The following is a 27,057-nucleotide window of genomic DNA, read 5'->3' as shown; positions in this document are numbered from 1 at the left end:
GCCCTGGCGGTGCCCAAACACCCAGCGCAGAAATGAGGCAGAACCAGTTCTGCGCACCCGCCGGGGTGCTGCCAGCACCCAGCACCCAGGGGCAGGGGTGTTTGCTCCCATGGGTGCTGCTCCGGGAGGCGGTGGAGCTGGGCTGCGGGCCATTGCGGCTGCCGGGCTCACCCCGGGGTCTCTGCAAGGAAATCTGTCCCCAAGGGCTGGCCCAGTGCCTTGTGCTGGTGGCCAGGGTGTCACTGGGCTGATGAAGCCTCCTCCGGCCACCTGGGGCAGAGGGAGGCTCTGCTCTGTGGGCGCTCCCTCACTGCACCTCTGGGTCACCAGGGATGGTGTGGGGACGCACCCCGCAGGATGTGACCCACTGCTCCCCCACACCTCCAGCCCCCGGTTGGGCTCTGGCAGGGTGTGCCCTGAGCTGCCTGCCCGTGGCCCAAGGAGGGGCACTGCAAGCCCATCGCTGGGGGGTCAGGTACAACCCATCCATCCATCACCAGAGATCCACGAGCAGGGGACGGATCCTGCCACGTCCTTTCCTGTCCCAGCCGATAAACATTCTGGTGCTGGTACAAAGGGTCCAGGATGCACAGAAAGGACTTGGTGCCCACCTGGGGTGACCCGGAGCTGAGCCATGAGCCCATAAGCACCCCTGTGGGGACACGCCAGTCCCTGAGCCACCACCCCTCACCCCTGCAGAGACCTGGCCGCACTCATTGCATCTCCAGAGCACCCACAGAGCATCTGGGGCCCTCTCCCCACCAGAGCCAAGCAGCGAGCACCCTGCGAGGGGAGGAAGGGGCGGGTGGCCGACAGACAGACAGAGCCGTTGCTAAAGTCTCATTTCCTTAGAAACCACACTAAAAATAATCCCCTTTTCTTGTGGTCCTGTGCTCAGCGTGTGCTGCCAGGCTGCTGCACCCTGCTGCAATTCCTCCCCCAGCTGCGCTGCCGTCTCGCTGTAAAGCTGGCGGGGTGATGGCAGGAGCCTGGTGGGGAGCCTGACAGCCCCCCCCCCCCAGCCAGCCACCTTCCCCTTGTGATCGAGGGAAACTGAGGCACAAGCCCCTGCTGTGCCGGGGAAGGATGCTCCTGCCCTGGGTGCTGGGTTTTACCACTGCCAGGCGTTGCTGGCCTGATCCGGCACGGTGCTGAGCACCCAGGTTTGTCCTGGGTGGTTGGGAGCCCCGGCCCTTTGGAATAAGATGGGATTGTGCTGGACAGGATGGGAGCTGCGGGGCTGGGGGTGGCCAAGGGCTAGGGAATGTGGGGCTGGGGGTGGCCGTGCGGTGAGGCTGGGGGGCTGGGGCTGTCCCCCGGGATGGGAGCCATGGGGCTGGTGACACCCTGTGGGATGGGGGTGCTGCAAAGCCCCAGGACCCTGTGCTGCCCCACACGGGACTTTTGGATGGGGGTAGGAGGTGGGGGCTGCAGGGTTTTACTGCTGCCCCCACGCCCAGCAAAGACCAGTTCCCCCCAGTGCAGCCCAGGAGCTCCCCCAGAGCTGCTCCGCATAAGGCACCCCGCGGCCACATCCTGCCCCACGTGCCCCCCAAGGAACCCCTGGGTGAGGCTGGGGGTCTCCCACCCCATTCCCGTGCTCTGAGACTCCACCAGCCTTGGAGGGGGTCCCCCTACCTTGGGGTGCTTCCCCTCTGCACCACCCCTTCTCAGACTGCTTGACGCCTCCCAGTTCAGCCCAGTTCAGCCCAGTTCAGTCCCGTCCGGCAGGTGCTGCTGGCTCCAGTCCCTGCTTTCGTGCTGCCGGGGCGAGGAGGTGCTTGCTCGGCTGCGGTTGACTCAGCTCCAGGCCACCAGCACCCTGCCGAGGGTGGGGACTGGGGGCCACCCACCTTCCCCAGGGTCCCCGTGGGGTGCTGGGACACGAGCCACTGTGACCCCCACGTGCAGTCCTGGGCAGGTAAGGGTGGCCGTGGGGCTGAGGGGCTGACCCCACTGCTTGCCCGACGGTGGGGGGGCACCAGCACTCCGGGGTGAGCGGGGTGGGGGTCTGGCTTCTCGCCCTGCTTTGGGGGGGCTGCAGCCCCCCTCCCACTCTGCTCCCCACTGAGGAGGGGCGGGATGGGGGCTCAGGGACACAAATTTCTGTGGTGGCTCCTATTGTCCCCATGCTGTGCCAGAGGCCTGGCTGGGACAGTGGGGCAGGATGGGGTCTGAAGCCACGGTGATGGCCCCTGGTGCTGGGAGGGAGCTGGGGGGCACTGGGGGGGCGCAACCCTGGGCTGCGGTGGAAGCAGCTGGGGTCTGCCGGTCCCCAGGGGCCTGGGGGTGGGGGGCGAGCCTGGGTGCATTTGGGGGGCAGGGGGGAGGAGGGGGATGTGTTTCAAACCATGCATCACCCCCCTCCGTCGCGGTGGGCTGCTTGCAAACAAAAACGGGGGACGTGCACCCTCCCTAGCTGCGGCTTACTGGGGAGGTTTAACTGGTTTGACTGGTCTCCCATACAGGGTGGGGGGGCCGGGTGCCCAGCACCCCTCTGCACAGCGGCGTGGGTGCTTGTTTACTGCCCTGCTGTGCCCACCTGTGGGGGTCCCCGCGGGGGCTGGGGGACCACGGCAGCACCCGGGCCAGACCTGGGTGACCTTTGTGGGTGCTGGCTCTGTTCCGGGGTGGGGGGACACCCCCGTGTGCCACCAGTAAACAGGATACGAGCAGGCTGCGGCGAGGAGGCAGTGGCAGCATCGTCCCAGCTCCGGTGACAGCTGGTAAGTGCCCCCCGAGACCCCCAGCCAGCCCTGGTGCAGCCTGGCTGGGTGCTGGTGGGTGTCACAGGCTCCCCATGTTAAGCATGGGGAGTGGGGTGCTGGGGGTGTTCCAGGTAGTGTGGGGGGTCCCTGGTGTGTGATGTGGGGGGTCCCCAGTGCTGGCTCACAGCGGGGTCTGTGGTGGGGTTGGCATCCAGCCCACCCAACGTCCCTGGTGTGCTCAGATCCTGTGCTGGGATCCTCAGCTCTGGGGGATGCCTGAGACCAGACACCCCCCAGGGCTGGGGACAGGGGCACCCGGGGGCAGGGACAGGGTCACATTCGGGACTGGGGACAGGACCACTGGTGTCCGAGCCCCACGGTGGAGGTGGGAGCCCCACAGCTGTGCCAGGATGCAGCAGTGCCGGTGCTCACATCCCGGGGGGGGGGGCACCGGGGTCGGTGGGGGGCTGGGGGAGGCAGCACCGATCCTGCCCCACCGCTGCTGCAATTTCCTGCCCTTGGCATCTCAGGCCGGACAGAGCTTCCTCCGTGCCAGGGCCAGGAAGGGCAGCAGTGAGGCAACGCCGGGCAGTGGGGCAAGAACCCCCGCTGCACCCCCCACCCTGGGAGCTGTGATGAGCTGAGGATGGTCTCAGCCTGGTTTGGTCTTAGCCCGTCAGGGGGGCAGCCGAGCCCCCTTTTGCCACCTGCCTTGGTGCCGTGGCAGCCGCGCAGGCCGTGGGAAAGCGGGCAGGGGCTGAGCTGGCCCTGAGCAAACACCCTTTGCAAACACGGGCTGCGGGCAGGATCCCGGCAGCGGGCAGGGCTGGCCCTGGCATGGGGCCGGCAGCGGGAGGAGCGGCAGTGCTTCCCCCAGCCTGCCCGCGGGCTTGCCTGTGCCCCTTCCCTTGGTGCCCTTGGCATCATCCCACCCCTCGATTTGTCCCCGTTGGGGGTCCTGGGGGTGTTTTGGGGTGCAATAGGTGTGTATGGGTGCATGCTGAGCTTCCACTCCGTCTCTTTGCAGAGGGTCAGGATGATTTCCACCCCAAAGCGACCCCAAGGTCCCTCTCCAGATGCTGGCATCGCTGGTGCATGCCCGGCACCCTAAGCCACCCCGGCCACAGCCCCCCACTTCTTGCCACCCACCTGGGCCCGCCATGGCACTGGAGCTGGGGGCTGAGGCACTGCTGGACCTGAGCTTCCTGACGGAGGAGGAGAGGTGTGCCATCGCCGAGGTGCTGCGCCGTGACTGGCAGCTCCGCCGCCGCGAGGAGGGGCGCATCAGGTGAGGTGGGGGTGTCCCCTCTTGGGGACAGCATGAACCCCCCAAGAGCAGCCAGCTTGGGGTCCATCACCCTTGGGGACAGAGCAGCCAGGCTGGGAGATCTCCTTTCCCCTGGGAATGGGGCATCCATTGAGCCCGGCCAGGGTGAAGCCCCATGGTGGGTGACACCAGCCTTGGGGGTCTCAAGCCCTGTGGGAGATGGTGGCTGGTGTCCCCGGGACCAGTCGTGGTGGCTCCATCATCCACTTGGGAAGGGTGATGGAGCAGTGGCAAAGGGGTCGGTGGCAGCACTGGGGTGGGGGAGCCAACGCCGCCCTCCCACCACCAGCAAGCTCCGCAAGTCGGTGTCGGACCCGGTGCAGCTGAGGACCCTCACCGGGGACTGGTTCTGCGATGCCCGTGCCCAGCGCCACCGGCACCACCTGGGCTCCGACCTTGTCCGCGCCTCCATCCGCCGCAGGAGGCGGCCCCGGGGTAGGTGAGGGACAGGGACACGGGGCGGGGGACACCAGGGGCCAGGGCTCAGCCTGCTGAGGTCCCCGATGTCCCCAGGAGTGGGGGACCTGGAGTGTGGCCCCAGCCTGGGCGAGCTGGAGGCCATCAGCGAGCCGCTGACGGAAAGGGAGGATGAGGATGAGGACGGTGTGGCAGAGCTGAAGGAGAGGTGAGGGGGGGGCTTCCATCCCATCCCATCCCACAGGTGGCATCTCTTACCAGTACCCCACTGGGGGTGGCATGGTCCTGGGGCGCCCAGCAGGAGTCAGGTGGGGGAGTCAGAGCAGAGCCCACAGTGCAGGGGGTGACACCGCCAGAGCTGCACCGTCCCGGTGTCTGCCCATCCACCAGCCAGGGGGTTCTGCAGCCCTGCGGGCCCCCAGCTCCGTAAATAGCTGCAGGGGTGGGGGGCAGAAAGTGCTCGTTAGCCTAATTCCTTGTCGAGAGAAACTAATTATTGTCTCTTCTCGCAGTCCCCCTACCGAGGAGGCGCAGGCGGCTGCAGAGCCCCAGGTCGGTGCCTGGTGTTGGGGTTGAGCCGGCAGGGCAGAGCCTGCAGCCGGTACCCGATGCCCGGGTGATGGGCTCAGCCAGTGGGGGAGCGCCCTGCAGCCTGGGTCACCCTGACTGCCATGGCCCCAGAGCTACGGTAGCTCCCCAGGAGGGTGCTGCTGTTGGGGCCAGCCTTGTGCCTGGTCTTACAAAGCATGATCCTGAACCTTGTGGTGTGGGGACCGATGTCCCATGGGATGACTGTCCCCCACCCTGTCCCCAGGGACCCAGGGGGCTGGACTGAGGGGAGCAGGTGAGGGTGCCCAGGGTGCCCCTTTTCACCCGTTCCCCTATGTGCCACCTCGCAGGGCAGCCCCACGGCCCCAGCTCTGGTGTCACAGCCCCTGCAGCAGGGTGATGTCCCGGCAAGGGAGCAGGACACCCCGGCCCAGCCAGGTAACCATGATGGGGGGGTCAGTGCTGTCATCGGGAGCCGCCCAGCACCGATTACTAGCCCCCTCCTCCCAGCACCCCATCATAGTCCCCCATCCCTCACTTGTCTGCTCACTCCTCTTGTCAAAAAAAGAGGGGACCCCCCCACCCCGTCCCTACTGCATCAGAACCCCCCCACCCACACCACACCATTGCAGGCGACACGGTAGGTGGGAACCCCTTCGGCACATCCAGCACGGAGGAAGATGAGGAAGAGCCTGACTCTGCGCACATCAGCCCCAGTGCTGGGCAGGTGGGATGGTGGGACTGGGGGGGCTGTATGGGGCTATTTAAGGCTGTATGGGACTGGGGGGGCTGTATGGGACTGGGGGGGCTGGAGGAGGCTGTATGGTGTTGGGGTGGGCTGGAGGGGGCTATGTAGAGCTGTATGGGATTGGGGGAGCTGGAGCTGGAGGGGGCTACATAGAGCTGGAGGGGGCTATATAGGCCGGTATGGAGTATGGGGGGGGTGTATGTGTTGTAGGGGGCTGGGGGGGCCGTCTGAGGCGTGCCAAGCCAGCACCAGGCACTTGCTGGGAGCCCTCAGGAGCCCACACCGGGGATGGGGTCTGGGGCGGGTGTTGCTGACCCCTCTTTGCTTTGCATCTCCAGGGCCCAGGGACCCCCCAGACAGATCCGGTATCCCCAGGCCATGTGCCCCTGCAGAATGGCCACGTGCCCCCAAGCAGCCTGCTGAGCACCACCAGCTCCTCTGTGTCCAGCCTCAGCTCCTCCACGGTACGGGGCTGGGGGCTGTTGAGGGGGGGGGGGGGGGGCACCTTTCCAGCCCCCCTGACCCTGTCCCACCACCCTGCAGCTGAGCGGCAGCCTGATGAGCCTGTACAGCGAGGGCGAGCTGGGCAGCGTGGCCGTGCGGGGCTGCGTCCAGTTCTCCCTCTGCTACGACCCGGCCAAGAAGGAGCTGCAGGTCCACGTGCTGCGGTGCCGCGAGCTGGCCGAGGCCAAGAAGCAGCGGTCGGACCCGTGAGTGCCCCGGCCACGAGCGGCGATGCCCGGGTGATGCCCACGGTGGTACCCATTGCACCCACCTCATCCTTTGGCTCCAGGTACATCAAGACGTACCTGCTGCCGGATAAGTCCAACCGCAGCAAGCGCAAGACGACGGTGCGCAAGAGGAGCTTGGATCCTATCTTCAATGAGACCCTCAAGGTTTCTAACTCTGCTTTGGGGTGGGTTTGGGGGCTCCCCTTGGTTCAAGGCAGGATGGATGGGTGGGGGCAGATAACCTCACCCTGCCTGTGTCCCCTCCCCACCAGTACAAGCTGGAGAAGAGGGACCTGCAGGGCCGGACCCTGAACCTCTCCGTGTGGCACCACGACAGCCTGGGCAAGAACCTCTTCCTGGGTGAGGTGGAGATCGCACTGGGCGCCTGGGACTGGGCCAACACGCGCCCCGAGTGGTTCAGCCTCCAGCCCCGGGTGAGCTCACAGCCCCCACCTGCCCACCTCCCCCCCATCCATAGCCCCCTATAACCCCCCCATCCTCCCCAGATGCCCATCTCCTCAGACGGCCTCGCCAGCCGGGGCAATCTCAATTTGGCATTGAAGTTCATCCCTGCCGGCTCGGAAGGTGAGAGGTGCCCACGGGCACTCAGGTGGGGGGGTCCAGCGTGGCAGGGTGCCCCTGACCCCCTCCCACCCACAGGTGGGGGGCTGCCACCCACGGGCGAGCTGCACATCTGGGTGAAGGATGCTCAGAGCCTCATCCCTCTGCAGAGCGGCACCGTGGATGCTTTCGTGCAGTGGTAAGGGGGGGGGTTGGCACCCTGGGGGGCACCCAGAAGGGCTGGGGGTGTGTGTGTCCCCTCACCCTGCTGTCACCCCCAGCTATGTGCTGCCGGATGACAGCAAGGCAAGCCGGCAGAAGACGCGGGTGGTGAAGCGGAGCCTCAACCCCCTCTTTAACCACACCATGGTGTACGACGGCTTCCAGGCCAAGGACCTGGCCGAGGCGTGCGCCGAGTTCACCCTCTGGCACCACGAAGCCTTTTCCAAGCGCCAGCTGGGTGGCATCCGGCTCAGCCTGGGCACAGGTGAAGGGGGGGGGGGCAGCCCCGGGCACCCCAGGGTGCCCCCCCCGCAGCTTGCAGGGGGGTGGTGGCAGCAGCAGGGTGGCTGGGGGGGGGGTGACGATGGTGGTCTCTCCGCAGGGAGCAGCTACGGGCTGCCAGTGGGCTGGATGGACTCGACGGCGGAGGAGCGGGGAGTGTGGGGGCGCCTGCTCCAGCAGCCCGGCCAGTGGGTGGAAGCGTTGCTGCCCCTGAGGACCAATTTGGTCCCCCGGGCATAGCCCCCAGCCCCCCAAGGGACCCCCCGGGGCCAGCGAGACTGTGGGACCCTCGGGGGAACAGAGCTGAGCCTGGAGCATCACTGTGAGGGGCTGGGGTCTGCACGCCCCCTACTCTTTCAGCAGCAATGAAGTGGCACCGGAGGGCACATTTGGCAGCTGTTTATTGCTGTGGGCACCGTACCCCGAGTTCTCCCTCTGGTGTGGGGCTGGAGCTGCTGCTCCTGGTGTGGGGCTGTCCCCTCCATCGCTGTCCTGCCAGCCCCTGGGTGCCTGGGGCCCCTGGGCCGTGTCCCAGCCCTGGGGTGGGGGCTCACTCCCCTTCCCGCTGGGTGAGGGTCTGGCGATGCTCTAGGATGGCTGCCCAGAGGCGGTACGCCAGCCCGCGCCTGCGGGGACGCAGGGGCTGTTGGAGGGAGGGGACTAAGCCGTGTGTGTCCCCCGTCTCCCAGCACTGCCCCCACTACCCGCCCCCCCCAACCAGGCCGGTAGGGACAATGCGGGCTGGGGGTACCTGATGCCCACGTAGAAGAGGTCATCAGGGGTGGCACAGCCCAGGAGGTCGCGCAGGGTGAAGCCGTGGGAGAGGAGCTGCGGGAGGTGGTGGGGGGTGTTGGGGGGGCAATGCCGGGGGGGCTGCCCTGCTCACGCCAGCAGGACCCGACCCCAGCCCCCATGTAGCTCCACGTGCCAACTGGCCGCGGGCCTCACCGTGGCCGTGGTGACCGGGTCCGTGCCATGCTGCTGCAGCCACTCAAGGAGAAGGGGATCGGCTTGTCCCTGGGCTGAGGGGCTCGGGGGCGAGTGACCCTGCCCAGGGGTGAAGCACCCCAGGGCAACCTCCTCGTGCTCGCCCCTGCGCTGGGGCTGGCTGGGGACCCCAGTGTCCTCATCCCTGGGGTGAAGAGCCTGCTGCATCAACCGCTGCCACTCCTGCTCCTTCTTGGCCAGCTCCTGGAGCAGCCTGGGGGAGAGCAGGGCATGGACGGGCACCCGCGGGGGCACGGACTGGCACCCGGGGAGATGGAGGTACAAGGGCTGGCAAAGCCCTACCTGCTTGTCTCCATGCGGAGACGGCAGAGCTGTGCCACCAGCACCGAGGGTGCCTGCAGGGAGGGCAGGGGGTCTGGCTGGGTGGTGGGGCCAGTGCTGAGCCCCGAATTGGGGCTGTCCTGCTGGGGTTGGCTCCTGGGGATGAACAGCCTCGGCAGCACAGAGTCATCCTTGTCACTCGTGTCCTTGGTGCTGTCCCCCGCCACACAGCTGGCCTTCAGTCCCAGGTCTGTGGGGGCAGAGGTGGTGGTGGGCACAGAGAGGTGCCCTGGACCCCAGAGCATCAGGGATAAAATGGGGAGCTGGGCCTGGCCAAGGTTTCCCCAGTGCTGGTCCCCCCTCAACATCCCCTTCCCAGTACCCCGCAAGTCCCCCAGCCCACCCTGCGCCAGCCACCCTCTTCCTCCACTCAGCCAGCCAGCCATGGTGGTGGGACCCAGACCCATGTCCCAGCTGTCCCCCAGTGCCACCCACCTCTCACCAGCATGGTGAAAGCTGCCTGCACCGCCTGGCTCATGGCATCATCCAGTGCAAACATCCAGTGGGGTTTGATGTGATGCCGGCGCAGGATCCGTCTCACCTGGAAGGGGCAGAGCCGTGCCAGAGCATCACCTGCACCAGGATGTCACCCATGCCAGGGTATCACCCACACTGGGGGATCGCCTGCACCAGGGCAGCACCCGCTTGGCACCCTACCATGCCAGCCCAGGCACTCACCGCTGCCTGGAAGCCGAAGAGGGGAGCCTGGAGGTGGGGGAGGCTCAGCCCCTCTGCCCGCAGCCGGGTCTGCAGTGCCAGGAGGTCCTGGCGCAGCTGGTCCTGGCTGGGGCGCTGGATGTAGCTCCGCAGGCAGCTCAGCAGCTGGGCGAGATGCTCCGAGCCCAACCTCGCCCCTGCCGTGCTCTGGGTGGGCGAGGGAGATGATGCTCAGGGGCTGCCACCATGCCCACCCTCCGTCCAGCTGCTGTGCAGAGCCCCCACCCCGCGCACCCAGCACCCACCTGGCTCTCCTCCAAGGCCGCGATGATGCCTGGTGCCTCGGCGGCAAGGACACGGTGCAGCGTGGCCCGGCGCTTGCTGTCCTTCCGCAGGAGGAACCGGTCCCCGCTCTCCTCGAGGGAGGACGAGCGCAGGCTGTGGTCGGAGCTGGCTGAGCCCTGGGCAGTACTAGGGGAAGGCAGGCAGGGCTGGCACTGTCCCCCCTCAGCCTCGGGCATTTAGGATAGTGGCCTTGGGGTGGGCACAGCCATTGTGCTTGGCAGAGGGCATGGGGGACCTCCTGCAAGCCCCCCAAGTTGTAATGGGGAGGGAGGCGATGCCCTGGCACAAGGAGGGGGCATTGCAGGGTGCAGCACTGGGACATGGCAGGGGGAGTGGGTGCCACGGGAGGCAGAAAGCCACCCCCCACCCAGGGTCCCTCCATCGCCCCCGTGCCTGGGATGCCCTACCCCAAGTTGCTGCGGCTGGAGGCTGCCTCACCGGGGTGGCACGGGAGGAGGGGGCTGCCCGCTGTGCCCCTCACCGGGGCATCCTGCCTGGCTGAGGAACATCCCCTGGTCCCATCGCTGCCCTCCACATCTCCACCCTGCTGCCCAAGGTGGGGGGGGTCACCTGCCAGGGAGATGATGGAGATGGTTATTCAGCAGCTCATACCAGGACCCCCCCTCCTGCCCCTCCCCCAACTCACCCCCCGCCGGGGGCACGGGCCGGCTCCGAGCCCTCCTGGCATCGGCGAGGAAGGGCTCCTGCAGCAGCGTGGCGGCTGTTGCCCGCTCGGCCGGGTCGGGCTGGAAGCAGCGCAGGATGAATGCTCTGGCTTCGTCCGACATGGACTTGGGCACCTCCGGGTGCATCTTGAACATGCCCACCTAGAGGGGAGGCACTCGTGGGGGCTGCCAAGGGACCGGCCACCCCAAAGCAGGGTGATTTCAGGGCTGGGGAACCCCCCCATCCCCTGCCTAACCCCATGGATACCTTGAACATCGCAGCCTGGGGGCTGCCCAGCTCGTAGAAGGGGGGCTTGCCCGTGGCCATCTCGATGATGGTGCAGCCCAAGGACCAGATATCTGCTGGCTTCCCATAGCCCCGTGGCCCCTGGTCGATGATTTCTGGGGCCATGTACTGCAGAGTGCCTGGGGAGAGGATGAGGAAGGGTGAGAGGAGCCCGTATGCATCACCCAAACTCCCCCTGGGGTGCGTTCTCCTTCCCATGCTGGGTACCAGGATGCAGACCCCATCATCACCTGGTCTTTGGCATCCCACCACCCCCAGTCCCGGGCTGCCCATACCCGTGAAGGTCTCGGCGCTGGGGCTGATGCCCGCCAGCCGCTTGGAGGTACCGAAGTCAGAGATCTTCAGCACCCCGCTGTACGTGTTGATGAGGACATTGTCTCCCTGGTGCGAGAAGGGCACCCCAAAATAAAACCAAGCTACAAAAAGCTCCTGGAGCTTGAGCAGGGAATCACCCCAGGGGCTCTGGGCTCCACAGTGCTCCTTGAGATGAAGGGGTCAGGCTTCGTGCCCCCAGCATGGGTGGTTTCCCACCCCCTTCACCTTGATGTCCCGGTGCACGATGTGGTTATCGTGGAGGTAGCTGAGCCCGTCGAGGATCTGGCGGGTGTAGAAGACGATGGTGGGTTCGTTGTCCTTCAGGGGTCCCCACTTGGAGCGCAGCAGGGATGACAGACTCCCTGGAGAGGGGGCACAGAGGGGTGCAGCATCCCTGTTTAGGCCATGCATCTGGCCACGTGTCCCCCTTCGACCCCCAAATCCCATCCCAGCGCTGCCCACCTCCTGGCACCTCCTCCATGAAGATCTTGATGAAGCCACCCTGGCTGATGGAGCCCAGGTACTGCACGATGTTCCTGTGCCGCAGGTGCTTGTGCAAGGCGATCTCCTCGTGCAAGGGCTGTGAGAACCTGCGTGCCAGGACACCAGGGTGAGGGGCTGCCCACGGTCCCCCGGGACCCTCTGGGACCCCCTGGCATGGCACCTACCGGCTGTCCCGCTCTGGGATCTCCTTGATAGCAATGCGCACTTGGTTGCTGAGGCAGCGCCCGGCGTAGACGACCCCATATGTCCCCCTGCCCAGGACCACCCGCTCGCCCGCCTCCGAGTACTCATAGCTGTACTGTGGGCAGAGAGGCGAGGCGGCAACCTGTTGCCACCCAGCGCTCCATGTCACCCCATGTCACCCTGTGCCCCCATCCTACCTCCAGGATGGGCTGTGTGGGGCTGGGCACCTCCTCGCTGCCCGCCGCCTGCTCGGCCAGGAGGGACTGGATCTGGTCGCAGAACCTGCCGGTGGGAGGACAACAGCCCTGAGCCCCAGCAGGGTGCTGGAGACCCCCCGAGCCCCCAGAACAGAGGGGCTCCTGCTCCCCCTCCCAGTCTGTCCCCCACCAGTGGCACAAGGGGGGCCTGTGCCACCCTGCTCTGTGGGACCCAGCTGCAGAAGTCGGGTCCCTAGGACACCCCTTTCCCCAAAATTTAAGGTAAGGAAGAAATAGCATGCTCCCACCCCTCCCTGCTCACCAGGGCAGTGGCTGGGGGTCCCCCATGCCCCCGTCAGCAATGTGGGCATCCCCATGCCCCCCATCACCCTGCTCACCACTGGCAGTGCTGCTGGGAGGGGAAGTAGAGCTGGAAATCCTCCTCTGCGTGCATCACGTAGAGGAAGCAGCCCCGTTCGTCGCACTTGCAGATGCTGGAGGGAAAGGACCCCCTACCCCGTCAGCACTGGGGCTGATGGGGTGGGCAGAGGGGCTGTGGGCACATGGGGGCATCCCGGGTCCTGCCAGCAAGGGCACCTGGCACACACTTACCTGACGCCCCGGATGGCCGTGGCCGCAAAGGTCCAGCTTGATGCTGCTTTCTGCAGGAGAAGGGGCAGGTGAGGAGGGGGGCACTGGGGACCCCCATCCCCCGCATCCCCATCCCTACCTCCTCTGTGGGGCAGACAAGGGTGAGCATCAGGGCAGGCTCCTCTGTGCCACCTTGCAGTGCCAGCCGGGCTGGCTGCAGGACCTTGCTGAGCTCCAGGACCAGGACCTGTGGCAGAGGGGGGCTTTGGGGTGAGCCCACTCACCAGGTCCCCAGCCCGCATCCCTGCATCCCCATCCTCCCACCTGGGTTGGCACCGGTGGGCTGCTTGGTGCCTCCCCAAACCCCTGGTGAGCCCAGATGACCAAGTGGTCCCCAGGGATGGCCGGGGGTCTGGGCAGGAGGGGTCAGCTCCGTGGGGCCCCTCACCGGGCAGTGTGGCGTGGCAACGAAGGGCTGGCATGCCTTGAGGAGGAAGCCCAGCCAGAAATCAGCCAGCTCCTGCCGGGCAGAGGGGACCTGTGGGCTCCTCTGGAAGTGTTTGTAGAGCAGGAAGGTCTCCATGACCGAGACCAGGTACCTGCAGGGACATGCGGGGGTGAAAGAGGAGAGAGATGTCCCCAACACCCCCTAAACCCCCTCCTGGGGCACAGACAATGGGGATCGCAGACCCAGCCTTGCCCAGGTGGGCACGTGCCATGCCATACCAGCCCGGTGCGTTGAGCTTGTAGAGCTTCTCAGAAGCTTGGATGACTTTGCTGAGGTCGTTGGCCAAGATGCCGGCTCCAAGGCAAAAGCCCACGTCCCAGTAGTAGCACAGCTCCTCCGGGCTGCCCTTGCGACCTTGCAAGCAGCTCAGCTTCACCCCTGGACACGGGAGCAGGAGCCCATCACCTCTCTACTGGCAACCCTGCACCCAGGCACAGCTGCCCCCCGAGCGCCTCCATGTCAATGGACCCCAGTTCCTGGTCCCCATCCCTCGGTGGGTCCTTGTCCCTGACCCATGGGTGGGCACCCACCAATCTGCTGCAGCTGCACGGAGGTTTCAAACTGGTGGCCGGCAGCAACGAGGAGGACGGCAGCGTTGATGCCTGCGTGGAGGCTCGGCTCCACCTCGAAGGCTTTGCTGTACCTGGGCAGAGATGCTGGGTGGAGGGCACGACCACCGCCCGCCCCGCCCCTCCACCAGCCCAAACGTGGCTGCCTTGGGGTCCTTGAGCTGCCCCCTATGATGGGGGTGCACTCCAAAACCAGAAGAAAACCACAAAGAAGTAAAAAAAAAAATAAAAGCCCAGCAGGAATTAGCATCACCTGCCTCTGCGTTGCTGCTGGAGGGGGCTGAACATGGGGCTGCGCTGCTCAGAACCCCCCCCCCGAGCCCCTGCAAACCCCCCACACGGGGGCATGCACAGGCAGGCAGGCAGCCCCCAGCCCTGCCCCCAGCCTTGTCCCCAGTCTCACCAGTACAAAGCCTGGTCCCTCATCTTGGTGTCAGTGAAGCTGGAGCTGATGAACATGTCCTTGTAGATGCGGCCGCACAAGCAGAGGAGGTCAGGCGCAGCCCCCTCCCCACGCTCCACCACGGGCAGCAGCACCGACAGAGCCTTCTCCCGGTCCCCGGCACCGTTACGCCTGCACACACACCCCCGGTGCTCGGCAAACGGCACCGCCAGCACCTCAGTCCCTGACCCCCCAGCTCCGTGCCACTGGGATGTCGGGGTGCATGTGTGTGTCGCCCCCCCCCCACTGCTCACTGGCTGAGGGCGAAGGCGTAGTGGAAGCGGACGTTGTGCTGCTCGGCCACGGTGCAGGTTGGCAGCGCCTGGAGAGTCTCCACCAGCGAGACTATGGCATCGTAATCCTGCGGTAACAGTGGCGGGGCTGAGCCGGTGGCCTCCAGGCTGCCTGTGCCCAGCTCCAGGGGGTGATGCTCTCCCCAGACTGGCCAAACCCTGGGGGTTGCAAGCTCCTCCGAGCAAGGGCAGGCTGTGGAGCACTCCCCAGGGTGATGATAAGGTCCCCGGGACCCCCCAGCCCTCACCTGCACGTCGCGGTAGGAGAGGAGGAGGTTCACCACGATGTCCAGGCTGAGCAGCTCCACGCTGTCCAGGCGCTGCTGGATGCGGGCCAGCTCCCGGCTCAGCTGCTCCCCCCGGTACATCTCCCGTGCCCTCCGGATATCCCGCCGGATTGTCTCCCGAAAATACCCACTGGGCACGGGGGGCAGAGACGTGGAGTTTTTGGGGTGGTGGCAATTCTCTGCCAAGCCCTGCCAGCCCAGGTGGGCATGGGGGTTTGCCCGCAGCCAGGGGAGTGGGCAGCAGTACCAGGAGTTGGTGGGGATCCCCTCCAGCAGCTGGACGAGCCGGGCTGCCAGCGGGGTGAAGGCATCCTCCGCCTCGAAGCTGGGCTGGAAAAGCTCTGTCGGGCACTTCATGGCCCTGTCGTCACAGCAGACGACCTTGTCCTGGGGGGTGACTGCGTAGGGGATGAAGGTGTAGCTGCCACAGAGGTCCTGAGGGAGGGGAGAAGGGGTGAGCGGCTGTGCCAGCCGAGCTGAGAGTCCCTCTCCTTGTGCCCCAGCCCAGCCCCCTCCCCTCAGGCCTGCCCATGCTGCCTGGACCACACAGGCCACGCTAACACAACCACCTGCCATAGCTCGTTAGCAAGGAAAGACAAACCAGCTTTGCCTGACTGCCATCATTATACTCCAGAGTGAACAATCCTGGTTCTTTCAAAACCCGTTACCCCCTCACGTTGCTGTTCCTGGCGTTCGCTCTGAGCTAATGAGGCCCCCTCCAACTCAGACTTGGGGAGAAGTCTCGCTCCCTGTCTGCAATGTCCACCCTCCGAGGCCGGGGGGAGGCAGCTTAGGGGGAGAGAGGCGCTCAGAACCCCCCAGCACTGCGGCAGCAAGCGCGGGGAAGAGACACACCGAGTTCTTCTGGCAGATGTCCTCCTGGGGAGAGAGAGGAGGAGGAGGAGGGATTTAATGAGATTCCCCGGCAAAGGAAATCAGCTGATTTCAGGAGTTACATGGAAAGCATCCAGGGCTAACAAGGCATGCCAGGGCCAAGCCATGAGGGCAGCCAGTTGCCCCCACACCACAAGCATTGCGTGCGGACCCCCCCGCACTCCAGGCAGGGCTGCAAACGCAGCCGGCTTCTCCTCCAAACCCAGCACAGGGAAGGAGTCTCTGAACGGGTGCCTGGGGCTCCCTGAGTCAGGGTGATGCCTGGGGACAATTTGGATGTGCTCCCAGCTCCATTTTTTCCCCCCAAGCAGCAAGAATCCCTCCCACTGGCCCCTTCCGTGCAGAGGGTTTTGCTTCCAAGGAACCAGCTTTCCCCAGGGAAAAGAGCCTGTTCCCAGATTCCCAGCTGGTTGGGGCCAGGGAAGCACCCTGACCCAACTCTGGGACTCACTGGAGGCCTCAGCCACCCCCTCCTCATCCCATCCAGGCACAGGGAAATCTCTGCCAGAGCAGGATGAGACCATGGGAACTCAGCCAGGCTCGGGGGGGTGGGGTGGATGGAGATCCCCCTCCTGCCGGTGCGGATGCTCCAGGCACTCGGGGATATTCCCACCCCAGAGAGCAGCACCCAGGGGGCTGGGGGGGGTGTCTCTGTCCCTGTCCCCACTGACCCGCAGGGCCTGGAGGAGGGGCAGGTCGGCCTGGCAGCACAGCAGAATGTTGTGGGACATATTGAAGCTCTCACGGACGCCCAGGTGGTAGAAGAGGGAGGGTTGGCAGATGGAGTCACTCAGCTCCACCACGGCCACATCTGCAGGCAGGACGGTAGGGATGCTCAGGGCACCGGTGCCAGACCCCTAATTAACGGGGCAGAGGAACCAACCACCCTGGCCTTGGGGGTCCGCATCCCCTAAGCGACGGGATGGCCCTGCCATCACAGCACCCAAGGCCACGGTGAGGGGCACCCGCTGGCCCACCGGCACGGGGTTGAACCCTGAGCAAAGGAAAAGCACGGTCTCCAAAAATCACACCCGCGCGTTTAACACTAGGGAGGGAGACATCCCGGCAAACATCCAGCCACCCTGGAAAGCAAACAGGAGGAATGCAGAAAAGCAAACAGCGAACCACCCAAGTGCGCAGCTGGAAGAGCTCCACCGGGAGCTGCACAGGGCTGGGGAAAGCCTCGGCCCAGATATTCCCGGCCAACTGGGATAACCAGGCAGAGCGGCAGGAAAAACAGGATGACAGAAACCCCACGGTGGGGCCAAGCCAGGCACATCACCGGCCGAGCGGGTCGCATCCTCACCTGCGTTGTAGAAGCGGTCGAGGGTGCCGGTGTCGCCCAGCGCCAGGGTGCCGAAGGGCAGGGTGTGCAGGCGTGCCCGCAGGTGACAGCAGGCGTCACGCAGGCTGCGCAGCGCGGGGCACGCGGCTGGCTCCCGGCCCAGCACGCAGACGATGCTCAGCGCCCGCCGCCCGCTCGCTCGGCCCCGGGGCCTGCACACCGGGCGGCCCGCTGTGCCCGCCACCGCCAGCGGGTCCTGCCAGCAGCTCCCGGTGACCGGCGGGGGCCCTGGTACCTCCGTGGCTGGAGCGGGCTGGTCCATGGTGGGGGCTCACGCTGAGCACGGGGACAGCCCCGCACCCTACACCGAGCTGTCCTTGTCCTTACCGGGAAAGCCCCTAACCTTCCACTGGGCTGCCCTAATGCCCCCCCCCGGGAGAGCCTGTAGCCGGTACCGGGCAATCTGCACCAAGCAGCCCCGTGCCCCCCCCCGGGAGACCCCACACCGGGCAGCCCCGGTCCCCCCCCGGGAGACCACGCACCAGCAGCCCTGCTGCTTACCGGGATACTCCCCACTGGACCTCCCCGGTCCCCCCCAGGGATACCCCGCACCGGGCAGCCCCGTGCCCTCCCCGGCAGACCCCGCACCGGGCAGCCCCGTTCCCCCCCGGGGACACCCCGCACCGGCAGCCCTGCTGCTTACCGGGAGAACCGGCGCCGGGCTGCCCCGTTCCCTCCGGGGACACCCCGCACCGGGCAACCCCGTGCCCCCCCGGCAGACCCCGCTCCGGGCAGCCCCGTGTCCCCCGGGAAAGCCCCCTACCGGGCCGGCTCGCACCGGGAGGGTCGGGCCCGCCCCGCTCACCGGCTCCTTCCCGGGCTGCCCCGCACCGGGCTCCGCTCCGCCCCGCTCCGCCCCGGGCACCGGGCGCCGCTTCCGCCGGGCCCGGCCGTGAGTCAAGGGTGGCTCCGCCCGCCCCCCCGCCTCCCTCGGGCCGGTCCTGCCCGCCCCGGGCACGGGTGGCAAAGGGCGGGTTGTGAAACGGGAGCAAGGGGAAGGGGAAGTGGGGGGGGGCCGGGGCCGGTTCCTGCCCCCGGCACGTGTCGCAGCTGAATTAACGGCCCCGAAGTCGCCCGGGGCCGGGCAGCCCCCCCGTACCCCCACCGCATCCCCCTGGCCGGGGCGAGGGGCCGCGGCACGGAGATGGGGTGGAAACGGCTGGCGGGGGGACGGCAGCGGGGCAGGCAGGGTGGGCAGGGGGCAGCAGGCAGGGCGGCAGGCAGGGCAGGGGGCAGCAGGCAGGGCAGGGGGCAGCAGGCAGGGCGGCGGGCAGGGCTGCGACCCGTGGCTTTGAAGTGCAGTGTCCCCAGCTGGGAAAGTCTTGGTCCGTGGTGAGATGCAGGGGACAGGCTGGCACAGCACCCTGGGCTGGGCTGTGGTGCAGGCAGGCAAGTCACCGCACAGGCGGACAAGCCACCGTGCAGGCAGGCAAGCCACCAGGCAAGCAGGCAAGCCACCGCACAGGCGGACAAGCCACCGTGCAGGTGGACAAGCCATCCACGCAGGCAGGCAGGCCACCACATAGTCAGGTAAGCCATCCATGCTGGCAGGCAAGCCACTGCGCAGGCGGACAAGCCACCGTGCAGGCGGGCAAGCCATCCCAGTGTTGTTCCCACAGCAGAGCCGGACCAGCCTGGGCAAGGGGGAGGAGGGGGATGCCGAGCCCCCCAGACAGTGGGGCACGCAGCCGGGCCTGCCCAGGCTGCCGCTCGCCCCCGCTGCCACTTCGGGGAAGGCAGAGCTGGGGTGCCACAGCTGTGGCATGCACCCTGCCCAGCCTCCTGCCCTGCCACCGCGGGAAGGAAGGTGTCCCCCCTCCCCGTCACCATCCCTGGGGTGAAGGGCCTCAGCGGGGCTGGATGCAGCCACAGAGGTTCCCCCTGAGCCCCGGCTCCGCCTGCCCACCCTCATCCTGAGCAGGGGAGCCCAGGCCAGAAATTCCCCCAGTTCCTCCAGCCTCGGCCTGCAGCCGCCCCTCTACCCACCGCAGCCCCCTGGGGCCAGGCAAGGGGATGTGTCCCGCACGGGGGGGACACCACGGGGTGAGACCCCCCAGGACAGGAGGGGACGATGTCCTGTTGCTCCGTCCTCCAGCATGGCATCACCCCTCCCCATACCAGTTACCCTCCCCTGGTCACTGGGAGGACTGGAGTCACTCTGTCCTCCAGCATGGCATCTCCCATCCCCATACTGATTCCCCTCCCCTGGTCACTGGGAGGACTGGAGTCACTCAGGGCCACCCACCAACACCAGCCACACAGCCACGTCCCCAGCTGCAGGTACAGGGTTTGCAACCAAAATCTTCCGGGGTAGCACCCACCACTAGGGCTCTGGGGTGACAGGTGACAATGACACGGACACTGGGAATAAGAGGAAAATCCTTTATTGAGTCTCTGTCCCCCCTGCACCAGCTCCGGCTCTGCCTGGCGTGGGGCTGGGGGCTTGGCCAGCAAAGGGCCACGCTGCTGCCAGCCATGGCCACGTGTCCTCTGATCCCCTGGGGTGCCCTGGGTCCCCCAGGCTCCTGCCAAACACAGGCAGAGGGACCCCAAGGCTGGGATTCAGGGCTGGATGGGACCCCCGCGCCCAGCTGCGCCCCTCCACCCTGCTCGGCCCCCACCAGGGAGCAGCTAGAGGGTGCAACTGTGGCCACGCTGGGTGCAACCCCCGCTGGAGCATCCCCAGCCGCGCTGTGGGGACAGGGACCAGGCCTGGGTGAGATCTCCCACCCTGGTGTCCCCTGGGGCAGAGCGGGCACCCCGGGGCAGAGCCAGCATTGCATAGTTGTGGTGTGGGGCCCTGCAGGGGACAGTCTGGCCACAGGCAGGAACACTGGCACCAGACAGGGATGCCAGCACCAGGCAGGGACACCGGCAGTGAACAGGGACACCGGCAGCTCTGGCATCTTCTCCGCCTGCCCCAGGGAGGACGAGGGCAGCATCTCCCCAGCCCAGGGCGCGTGGTGGCCTCAGATCCTGGGGCAGCGGACAGAGAAGAGTGCGTAGCAGAAAGGGACCCGGGTGGCTTTGCCCTGGGGGGGTCCAGCCCCTCGCAGCCCCCGGAGAGTGGGGTGCAGGAGGGGGTGCCCCAGTGACCACCCTGCTGCACCCACGTGGGTGGCGATGCCATGGGGAAGGGCTGGCCCTGCATCTGGGAACTGGGTGGGAGCTACCACAGGGGAGGGGTGGGGGACACAGGCTTTCTGCAGCCGTGCCCCCCCCGGCACCCACCCCCCCAGCTACACAGACTCCCCCCGGACATGAGACAGACACCACCTCGCAGAGTTTAATAAGGGGCAGCCCAAGCTACAAATCTTACCCCACAGCACACGACACGCACACCCCTCCCCAAAACAGCACACAGAAAGGGGGGGGGGCGCTGGGGACCCCCCCCCCCGTACACCCCCACAGCAACACAGAGGCACAGCAAAAGCACACAGCGAGCCCTGGCTCCGCTTCTCCAGTGGGCACCAAGGGGCTGGGGGGGCCGGGGTGGGCAGGGGCTGGGGGGAGTCAGAGCAGGGGGCTGGGTGCTCCAGCCAAAATGCTGAAGGGAAAAAGCACCTGACAGCCCACTGGGGAAAAAGGAGACCCCAAGCCCCCCTCCCAGGGAGCCCCAAGGCTGTGGGGAAGCAATGGGGCAGGGGGTGCCCGGGGGGGGGGGGGGGGGGGGGGTGCTGCTAGGTGCTTTTTAACTGGGGCCAAACCAGACCCTGCAGCTCCCATCCTGCTGAGGGTGCTCAGGGGGAGCTGGGGCTGCACCCTGCCGCCGTGGGGCTGGGGGAGTCAGGGCCACCTCGCCTGGGTGGCACGGATGTGCTAAGGGGCCGTGCATCAGCTGTGTCCCACCAGGGGCTCCGTGCATGAAAGGGGGGGCGAGGAGGGACACCCCCTTCCCTTCCACTGCTAACAACTCCCAGGAAAACAGCAAACCAGCTGGGAAACCCCCTTCATGCAAACCAGGAGAGAAGGACCACGCCATCCCGCCCCCAGGGAGGGGCGAGGGAAGGGTGAAGCTCAGGGGGTGCATGGGAGCAGCCCCCTCCCCATTGCAGCCAGCACCCAGAACCTACTGGTTGTCCTCTCTGGCAGCGTGCAAGGAAAGAGAGACGGGGCACAGCCCCCCACGTTAGACACAGCGAGCCCCAGGCACACGAAGAGCACAGGCCCCCACTTGGCTCAGCCTCAGAGGGATGGATTTGGGGTCCTGCACTCCCCAAGGGGCTCAGAGCCAGGATGCAGCCAGGCAGCAACAGACAGAGGAGGTGACAGGACAGCCGGACACCGGCAAGGGGACAGGCCAGGGAGGACAAACCCCTCCATCTCCCAAATCATCCCCCCACTGGGTGAGGGTGGACCGGCACGAACAGCCACGGGAAACAACACTCAGCTGCGAGACAGGACACGGCCAGACGGGCCACGGAGCCCCACGCACTGGGGCTGACCCCCATTTATGGCTTCAAGGGTGGGCTTGGCCCAGGCATGAACCGGTGTGGGTCCCCCCCCCTCCCTCCTGGCTGGGGGCACGGGAGCCTTACAGCGTTTGGTAGGTGCTGTCCTTTGACTTGATGAACTTGACGATGAAGAAGACCACGGCTTGGAGGCTCAGCACCAGCACGATGCCACCGATGAAGCTGGCTGTGTCAAAGCCAGGCGGGTGAAATTCAGGGCTGCCTGTCAATGGGGCGCTGGTGGTGGTGGTCCCTAATGGCAGAGAAGAATGGGGTGGGGGGGGTTACAGGTGCTGTTGGCATCCCTGGGTACTGATACTCGTGCCAAGGAGAGGGGATGTGGGGTCCACGCAGACCCCAGCAGCTGCATGGGGAGGAATGGCTATTTCCCAGCCTGGGGCTGGGATGTCCCCACCAACATGTGGATGCAGGGACAGGCTTGGCCTCTTCCCATGCCAGAGCAGCCAGCACCGCATGGGAGAGAAGCCAGCAGCAAAAAGATCCCAGTGGGATCAATAATTCAGAGGGCTCTGGGCTCCGGTTACCCGCTGTAATTAGCCCAGTGCTCTCCAGTTCCTGCTTCCTGGAAGAGGCTCCTTCTCCGCTCCCAGCCTCTGCTCCAGCCCAACTGGAGACAGCACTTCCCAGCAAGAATGGCAGCAGGGATGGTTCTTGGGGGGGCTGCAGGGTGTTACGACCCCCCAGGCCCACGGCAGCATTGCTCAGGGCAGAGCGGGGATGGGGATGGAGCTGTGACCCCGGGGACAGCGCTGGCACCTCCGGGGGCACAGCCAAGGCAGATGCAACCCCAAGGGCAGCTCTGCTCATCCCTCCCAAGGGCACGTGAAACACAGAGGGAAGTGGCTTGTCCCATCCCACTGGCCGCTGTTCCTTGGGGCACCTGGACCCCCCACCCCATTCCACCACCTCCCACCCCCCCAGACCCACTCACTTGGGGAGTGTGTTGCCGGCTCCTTGCTATGGGACCATGGAGGCTCTTCGGTGGGGGACTTCAGTGCTGCTGGAGGCAGTGACAGAGGGAGGGGGGAAAAAGGGTTGTCAAGGGACATCACTGTGCATCCTCTGTCCCATGTCCCTGTCCTGGGGGTGGGATCTCATCCCCACGGCCCCAGCACCTGTGGCAGCACCTCTGTCCCAAAGGCTGCTGGGTCTGGGGGTGCTGCTGGGGTCTGGCAGGACCTGCTTTCATGGAGGGGAGCAGAGTTACCTCGACACAAGGTGCTGGTGTTGTAGAGTGCACAGGTCTCCCGCACTGCTGCCCCTCTCTGCACGCAGCTCCCTGTCTCTGCGGGAAGAGGGAGCAGGGTTTTCCCAAGGGACCCCCCAGCAAACCATCCCACAGAGGCACCCAGTGCAGACGATGGCATTTGGGGTCAGGGCTGCCCTGGGCACCCAAGGGTTTGGGATGGTGAGGGACTCATTCCCAGGGGTGGGCATCCAGCCAAGGGGCTGCAAGCTCAGGCTTGCATCCACATCCCCATAGGGAAGAGCCCCAAACAAGTATCAACATCCAGCTTTCTCCCATCTCCATCTCTTGGTGCTGCTCCACCCTCATCTCCATGGAGGGCAAAGTGGAGGATTCCCAGCATTAGTCCAAGCCCAGCGTGGCTGGGAGTAGCACACACAAAAATCCCACACCCTGCTGGGCTGGCACGGGTCACCTGCCTGCCCCCAGGATAGGTCAGGTGAGATGGACCTTGGCCATGGAAGGCAGCTGGGACCAGGCACCCTAGGGTGCTGAGCTGCCAGCACCATCCCGACACAGCCCCAGCCCAGGGACAGGGGCTGGGGAAGGCTGGTGGCAGGCCCGGAGTAAGCTCTGGCTGTGGGAGCCCGTTGCTGTCCCCGCAAGATGCACCCCCTCACCTGGCTCCTCGGGGGTCCCGCAGCCCACCCAGATGCAGCCGGTGGCGTTGTGTGAGGTGGTGCTGGCCATGCATGTCTCACAGGACCTCAGTTCGCTGCACTCTCCTGCCAAAGCCGGGCAAAAGGGTGAGGGCAGGGCCAGCATCTTCCCCCCCCCCATCAGCTGGGGTCAGGGCTGGACCCTCTGCTCCACGGAGGAGGATTTCTCCTGATGCAGCACAAGGGCTGAAGGCACTTCTTGAAGCACCAAGCCCACTGACAGACCCATCCCAGCAGGCTGCAGGTGTGTTTGTAGCACCACCAGCCCTCCAGGGAGGGGACATCTTGCGCCCCACAGCCCCCAGCATCCACAGTGACCCAGGACACGCAGGACTCACCCCATCGCCCACAGCCATGGTGGGCCACAGTGCAGGTCAAGCCCACCCAGCCCAGGATCTTTTGGTGGAGGTTTATAAGAGATGAGGCAGCAGCACCAGCTCAGCTGCTCCCAGCAGCCTGGCTGGGGTTACCTGAGCAGTATCAGCCCCCTGCCCCCACCCAGTGTCCCACAGGACCCCCTGCTCCCCATCACCCCAGCGAGGGCGGTGAGTCACTCCAGTGTTTGCGGAGCTGCTCTGCCATGAGCTCTTCTCCCACACGCACACGCTCATCATTAATTTACAGCAATGACTGTCAGCGAGGGAGGCTGCAACGGGGAGCTGCAGCCGGGCCCTGCCTGCACCTCGCTGCGTCCCACGCCTACGTTTGCACCATCCTGGGAAAGAGCTGGGAGCCATTTCCCACCCTGGACATGCTTCCAGGCTCTCAGGGGACAAACAACCCCCACAGAGTTCCCAGGAGGGGGCTGGGGACTGGCACCCCCCTGGACCAGCTCCCCAGGGCTCTCTGCCACACAGGGACCACCCCAGCCTTGCACTTGGCCTCACCGCATGGGCTGCACACCAGCCCTGCCACCAGCACTTTGCAGAGGGCTTCCTACTACACCACCCCCCTTTGGGGTGGGCAGCTTCGCCCCCCCCCCCAGCTTTTAGGGTCCTGCTGGTCACTGGGGCCATGCCTGGCTGATAGCAGAGGCTCTTTCCCGCTCCCAGTGCCCCCCCCCCCCCCCCAGCAAAAGCAAAGGGGGCAACTGGTGGCGTAAGGCACAAAGTGGGATGCTGCGGACCATTGCCATGGCTACGGCGTGGTGGCCACGCCGCCGGGCCCCCTCCTCCAGCATTTAGAGACCTGCCGGGAGCCAATGGGAAAGTAGGACTTTGTTCACAAGGGTTTCAGGCAGGTTTATAATTTAAGTTATTTTTATCGCGGCAGGCACAGGAACAGGCGTTTGTGCGCGTTTAAGTGTTGTCAACTCCCGCTCCTGCCCTCAGGTGTGGGGAGGGAGAGGCAAATAAAGGGGGGCAGCGGGGCTGGCTGAGGGCATCCCCAGCCCCACGGGTGCCCTGGGAACACGCGTGGGTCCCGGTGGGACAAGTCAGGGTGGAAATATCTCCATTGAGCTGCGGGGGGATGGGAGGAGGGGAGCAGAAGCAAGCCTGGGGTTTGCATAATTAATGCCCGGAGTTGCAGACACCCCGGGCAGGAGAATGATGGCTCTGCTCCCCGCTTCCCCCCCCTCCCCGAAACCGCCACAAGATCCACCCGCTCACCGGAGAGGAGCCCCGCACCCGGTTTGCCCCGCATCGGGAACCCCTCCTGGCCCTGGGGGTCCCAGCTCCCCCGGCTGGGAGCAGAAGCCGGAGCCACTCACCCCTCAAAGCGGGGCCACCCGAGGGAGCGGGGCTCTCCCGGCCCCGCCACGGGCGAGGGGGTCCCGTGGGGGCCGGGGCAAGGGGAACCCCTGGAAAAAAAGCCCCCCAAAAAAGTTCATCTGCCCCAAAGATGCAAACTCTCCTCCCCCCCCGCCTCCGGCCGCGGGTCCCCCCAGTGCTCCCCGGCCGTACCTGCGCAGGTGGGAGCGGGCCCCTGCGCCCATAGCAGCGCGCACAGCAGCGCGCAGCGCAGCGCCCCGGCGCACGGCGGGGCCATGGCCCGGCCCGGCTGCGCTCGGTTAGCCAGGCGCGGCTCAGCCCGGCTCGGCTCGGCCCGGTCCCAGCGGGAGGTGTCGGCTGCGGCGCCGCGGAGCTCCCGGGAGAGCGGAGCGGAGCCGCGGGCAGATGCGCGCCCGCGGGAGGCGGCCCCGGCGGCGGCGGGGGCGGGCAGGGGCGGCCCCGCCTCGTCCCGCCCCGCCCCGCCCCGGGGGGCCCGGCCCGGGGGGAGGGGGGTCCGCTCCAGAGGTGCTTGTGTCCCCCCGCGCCGCCTGCACGCTGTCGTGGCTGTGGGAAAGCCGGGGCTGCCCTGCTCTCGGGGGGCTCCGAGCGCTGCACCCCCAGCACGCACTGCTGCATGGCACAGTGCACTGCACACCCTGCGCACACTGTGCACCCTGCAAACCCTGCGCACACTGCTGCTGAGCACAGTGCGCTGCACACCCTGCGCACCCTGCGCACCCTGCGCACCCTGCACGCCCTGTGCACACTGCTGCTGGGCACAGCGCACTGCACACCCTGCGCACACTGTGCACCCTGCAAACCCTGCGCACACTGCTGCTGAGCACAGTGCGCTGCACACCCTGCGCACCCTGCGCACCCTGCGCACCCTGCACGCCCTGTGCACACTGCTGCTGAGCACAGTGCACTGCACACCCTGCGCACCCTGCGCACACTGCGCACCCTGCGGACCCTGCAAACACTGCTGCTGGGCACAGTGCACTGCACACCCTGCGCACCCTGCGCACCCTGCACACCCTGCGCACACTGCACACACTGCTGCTGGGCACAGTGCACTGCACACACTGTGCACACTGCGTACACTGCAAACCCTACACACACTGCTGCTGGGCACAGTGCACCGCACACCCTGCGCACACTGTGCACCCTGCCCACCCCGCGCACCCTGCGCACACTGCTGCTGGGCACAGTGCACTGAGCGCCCTGTGCACCCTGCGCACACTGCACATCCTGCGCACACTGCGCACACTGCTGCTGGGCACAGTGCACTGAGCGCCCTGTGCACCCTGCGCACACTGCACATCCTGCGCACACTGCGCACACTGCTGCTGGGCACAGTGCACTGAGCGCCCTGTGCACCCTGCACACACTGCATTCATTGCACACGCTGCTCTCACTGGACATGCTGCCTGTACACTGCACACACTGCACCCCCTGCGCACTGCACCCCCTGCGCACTGCACGCACTGCACCCCCAGCATGCACTGCGGCTGAACACACTGCACTGCACACCGTGTGTGCACGCACTGCACTCCCTGCGCACCCTGCTGCTGAGCACAGCGCACTGCACACCCTGCATATCCTGTGCACACTGCGCGCACTGCTGCTGAGCACAGTGCGCTGCACACCCTGCACACTGCCTGTGTACTGCACTGCCTGCACACCCCGCACTCACCGCACTGCCTGCGCCCCGCACACCCCGCACTCCCTGCACACCGCACACGCACAGCCCGTCGAACACCCTGCGCCCCGCACGCGCCCCGCACACGCCCCGCATTCGCCCCCCAGGGCCGCTCGTCCCCCGCCCCCGCAGCCCCCCAGCCCCGTGCCCGGGGCACCGACACCCTCCCGGGCTGCGGCGGGTCCCCCCGCCGGTCCCCCCGGTGCCGCCGGGACGCGGACGCAGCCGCCGGAGATACCGGGGGGGGGGGGGGCGCGCCGGCGGCGGCGTTCAGCACCGCGAACAGCTCCCGC

The 27,057-nt window shown here is 66.7% G+C and overlaps 3 protein-coding genes across 9 annotated transcripts; 1 reads left to right on the top strand and 2 right to left on the bottom strand.

Annotated features, from left to right (window-relative positions):
* Positions 1–1,360: 1,360 nt before the first annotated feature.
* SYTL1 (synaptotagmin like 1) lies at positions 1,361–7,931 on the top strand. Of its 4 annotated transcripts, none has more exons than XM_055705649.1 (16): positions 1,361–1,921; positions 2,469–2,726; positions 3,736–3,996; positions 4,325–4,470; positions 4,549–4,660; positions 4,965–5,004; positions 5,352–5,439; positions 5,634–5,728; positions 6,088–6,213; positions 6,293–6,459; positions 6,543–6,645; positions 6,753–6,914; positions 6,987–7,065; positions 7,141–7,240; positions 7,323–7,528; positions 7,646–7,931. In XM_055705649.1, the coding sequence occupies exons 3-16, from the start codon at positions 3,785–3,787 to the stop codon at positions 7,783–7,785; spliced, it is 1,776 nt and encodes a 591-aa protein (XP_055561624.1). In that variant the 5' UTR covers positions 1,361–1,921; positions 2,469–2,726; positions 3,736–3,784; the 3' UTR covers positions 7,786–7,931. The 4 variants fall into 4 exon arrangements, with proteins under 4 accessions (XP_055561624.1, XP_055561623.1, XP_055561622.1 ...); XM_055705648.1 differs by having other exon boundaries at positions 1,362–1,921; positions 2,677–2,726; XM_055705647.1 differs by lacking the exon at positions 1,361–1,921 and having other exon boundaries at positions 2,356–2,726.
* MAP3K6 (mitogen-activated protein kinase kinase kinase 6) lies at positions 7,930–17,414 on the bottom strand. 3 transcript variants are annotated; one of them, XM_055705645.1, is made up of 28 exons: positions 16,938–17,413; positions 16,303–16,442; positions 15,593–15,616; positions 14,985–15,172; positions 14,699–14,867; positions 14,412–14,518; positions 14,119–14,289; positions 13,677–13,789; positions 13,365–13,524; positions 13,087–13,237; positions 12,778–12,885; positions 12,660–12,709; positions 12,446–12,541; positions 12,048–12,132; positions 11,832–11,965; positions 11,626–11,753; positions 11,389–11,525; positions 11,124–11,229; positions 10,810–10,967; positions 10,523–10,703; positions 10,284–10,446; positions 9,837–10,002; positions 9,553–9,738; positions 9,310–9,415; positions 8,836–9,064; positions 8,494–8,746; positions 8,297–8,373; positions 7,930–8,188 (listed from the first exon to the last, which is right to left on the bottom strand). In XM_055705645.1, the coding sequence occupies exons 1-28, from the start codon at positions 17,236–17,238 to the stop codon at positions 8,134–8,136; spliced, it is 3,942 nt and encodes a 1,313-aa protein (XP_055561620.1). In that variant the 5' UTR covers positions 17,239–17,413; the 3' UTR covers positions 7,930–8,133. The 3 variants fall into 3 exon arrangements, with proteins under 3 accessions (XP_055561620.1, XP_055561619.1, XP_055561621.1); XM_055705644.1 differs by having other exon boundaries at positions 7,930–8,171; XM_055705646.1 differs by lacking the exons at positions 7,930–8,188; positions 8,297–8,373; positions 8,494–8,746; positions 8,836–9,064 and having other exon boundaries at positions 9,312–9,447; positions 16,938–17,414.
* Positions 17,415–19,344: 1,930 nt separating this feature from the next.
* CD164L2 (CD164 molecule like 2) lies at positions 19,345–25,599 on the bottom strand. 2 transcript variants are annotated; one of them, XM_055706179.1, is made up of 6 exons: positions 25,258–25,597; positions 23,315–23,419; positions 22,656–22,733; positions 22,380–22,448; positions 21,515–21,680; positions 19,345–19,952 (listed from the first exon to the last, which is right to left on the bottom strand). In XM_055706179.1, the coding sequence occupies exons 1-6, from the start codon at positions 25,340–25,342 to the stop codon at positions 19,946–19,948; spliced, it is 510 nt and encodes a 169-aa protein (XP_055562154.1). In that variant the 5' UTR covers positions 25,343–25,597; the 3' UTR covers positions 19,345–19,945. The 2 variants fall into 2 exon arrangements, with proteins under 2 accessions (XP_055562154.1, XP_055562153.1); XM_055706178.1 differs by lacking the exon at positions 19,345–19,952 and adding an exon at positions 19,959–21,061 and having other exon boundaries at positions 25,258–25,599.
* Between the last annotated feature and the right edge of the window lie 1,458 nt (positions 25,600–27,057).

The sequence above is a fragment of the Falco cherrug genome, chromosome 3, assembly GCF_023634085.1.
Source record: "Falco cherrug isolate bFalChe1 chromosome 3, bFalChe1.pri, whole genome shotgun sequence".
In the NCBI taxonomy this organism is placed as follows: domain Eukaryota; kingdom Metazoa; phylum Chordata; class Aves; order Falconiformes; family Falconidae; genus Falco; species Falco cherrug.
The sequence above is the reverse complement of the archived record's forward strand: the minus strand, read 5'-3'. Positions and strand labels throughout refer to the sequence as shown.

What these genes read in the sequence shown, in the direction of transcription:
- SYTL1 (XM_055705649.1), top strand. Translation starts at nt 3,785, where the DNA reads ATGCTGGCATCGCTGGTGCATGCCCGGCACCCTAAGCCACCCCGGCCA. An exon ending in AGGCGGCTGCAGAGCCCCAG is followed by an intron (nt 5,005 to 5,351) that starts GTCGGTGCCTGG and finishes GCCACCTCGCAG; the next exon opens with GGCAGCCCCACGGCCCCAGC. An exon ending in CATCCCTGCCGGCTCGGAAG is followed by an intron (nt 7,066 to 7,140) that starts GTGAGAGGTGCC and finishes TCCCACCCACAG; the next exon opens with GTGGGGGGCTGCCACCCACG.
- MAP3K6 (XM_055705644.1), bottom strand. Translation starts at nt 17,238, where the DNA reads ATGGACCAGCCCGCTCCAGCCACGGAGGTACCAGGGCCCCCGCCGGTC. An exon ending in CGGCCTTGGAGGAGAGCCAG is followed by an intron (nt 9,739 to 9,836) that starts GTGGGTGCTGGG and finishes TCGCCCACCCAG; the next exon opens with AGCACGGCAGGGGCGAGGTT. An exon ending in CTCTTCTACGTGGGCATCAG is followed by an intron (nt 8,172 to 8,296) that starts GTACCCCCAGCC and finishes GCGTCCCCGCAG; the next exon opens with GCGCGGGCTGGCGTACCGCC.
- CD164L2 (XM_055706178.1), bottom strand. Translation starts at nt 25,342, where the DNA reads ATGGCCCCGCCGTGCGCCGGGGCGCTGCGCTGCGCGCTGCTGTGCGCG. An exon ending in GCCCGCTCCCACCTGCGCAG is followed by an intron (nt 23,420 to 25,257) that starts GTACGGCCGGGG and finishes CGGCTTTGGCAG; the next exon opens with GAGAGTGCAGCGAACTGAGG. An exon ending in GCCGGCAACACACTCCCCAA is followed by an intron (nt 21,681 to 22,379) that starts GTGAGTGGGTCT and finishes CTCTGCCATTAG; the next exon opens with GGACCACCACCACCAGCGCC.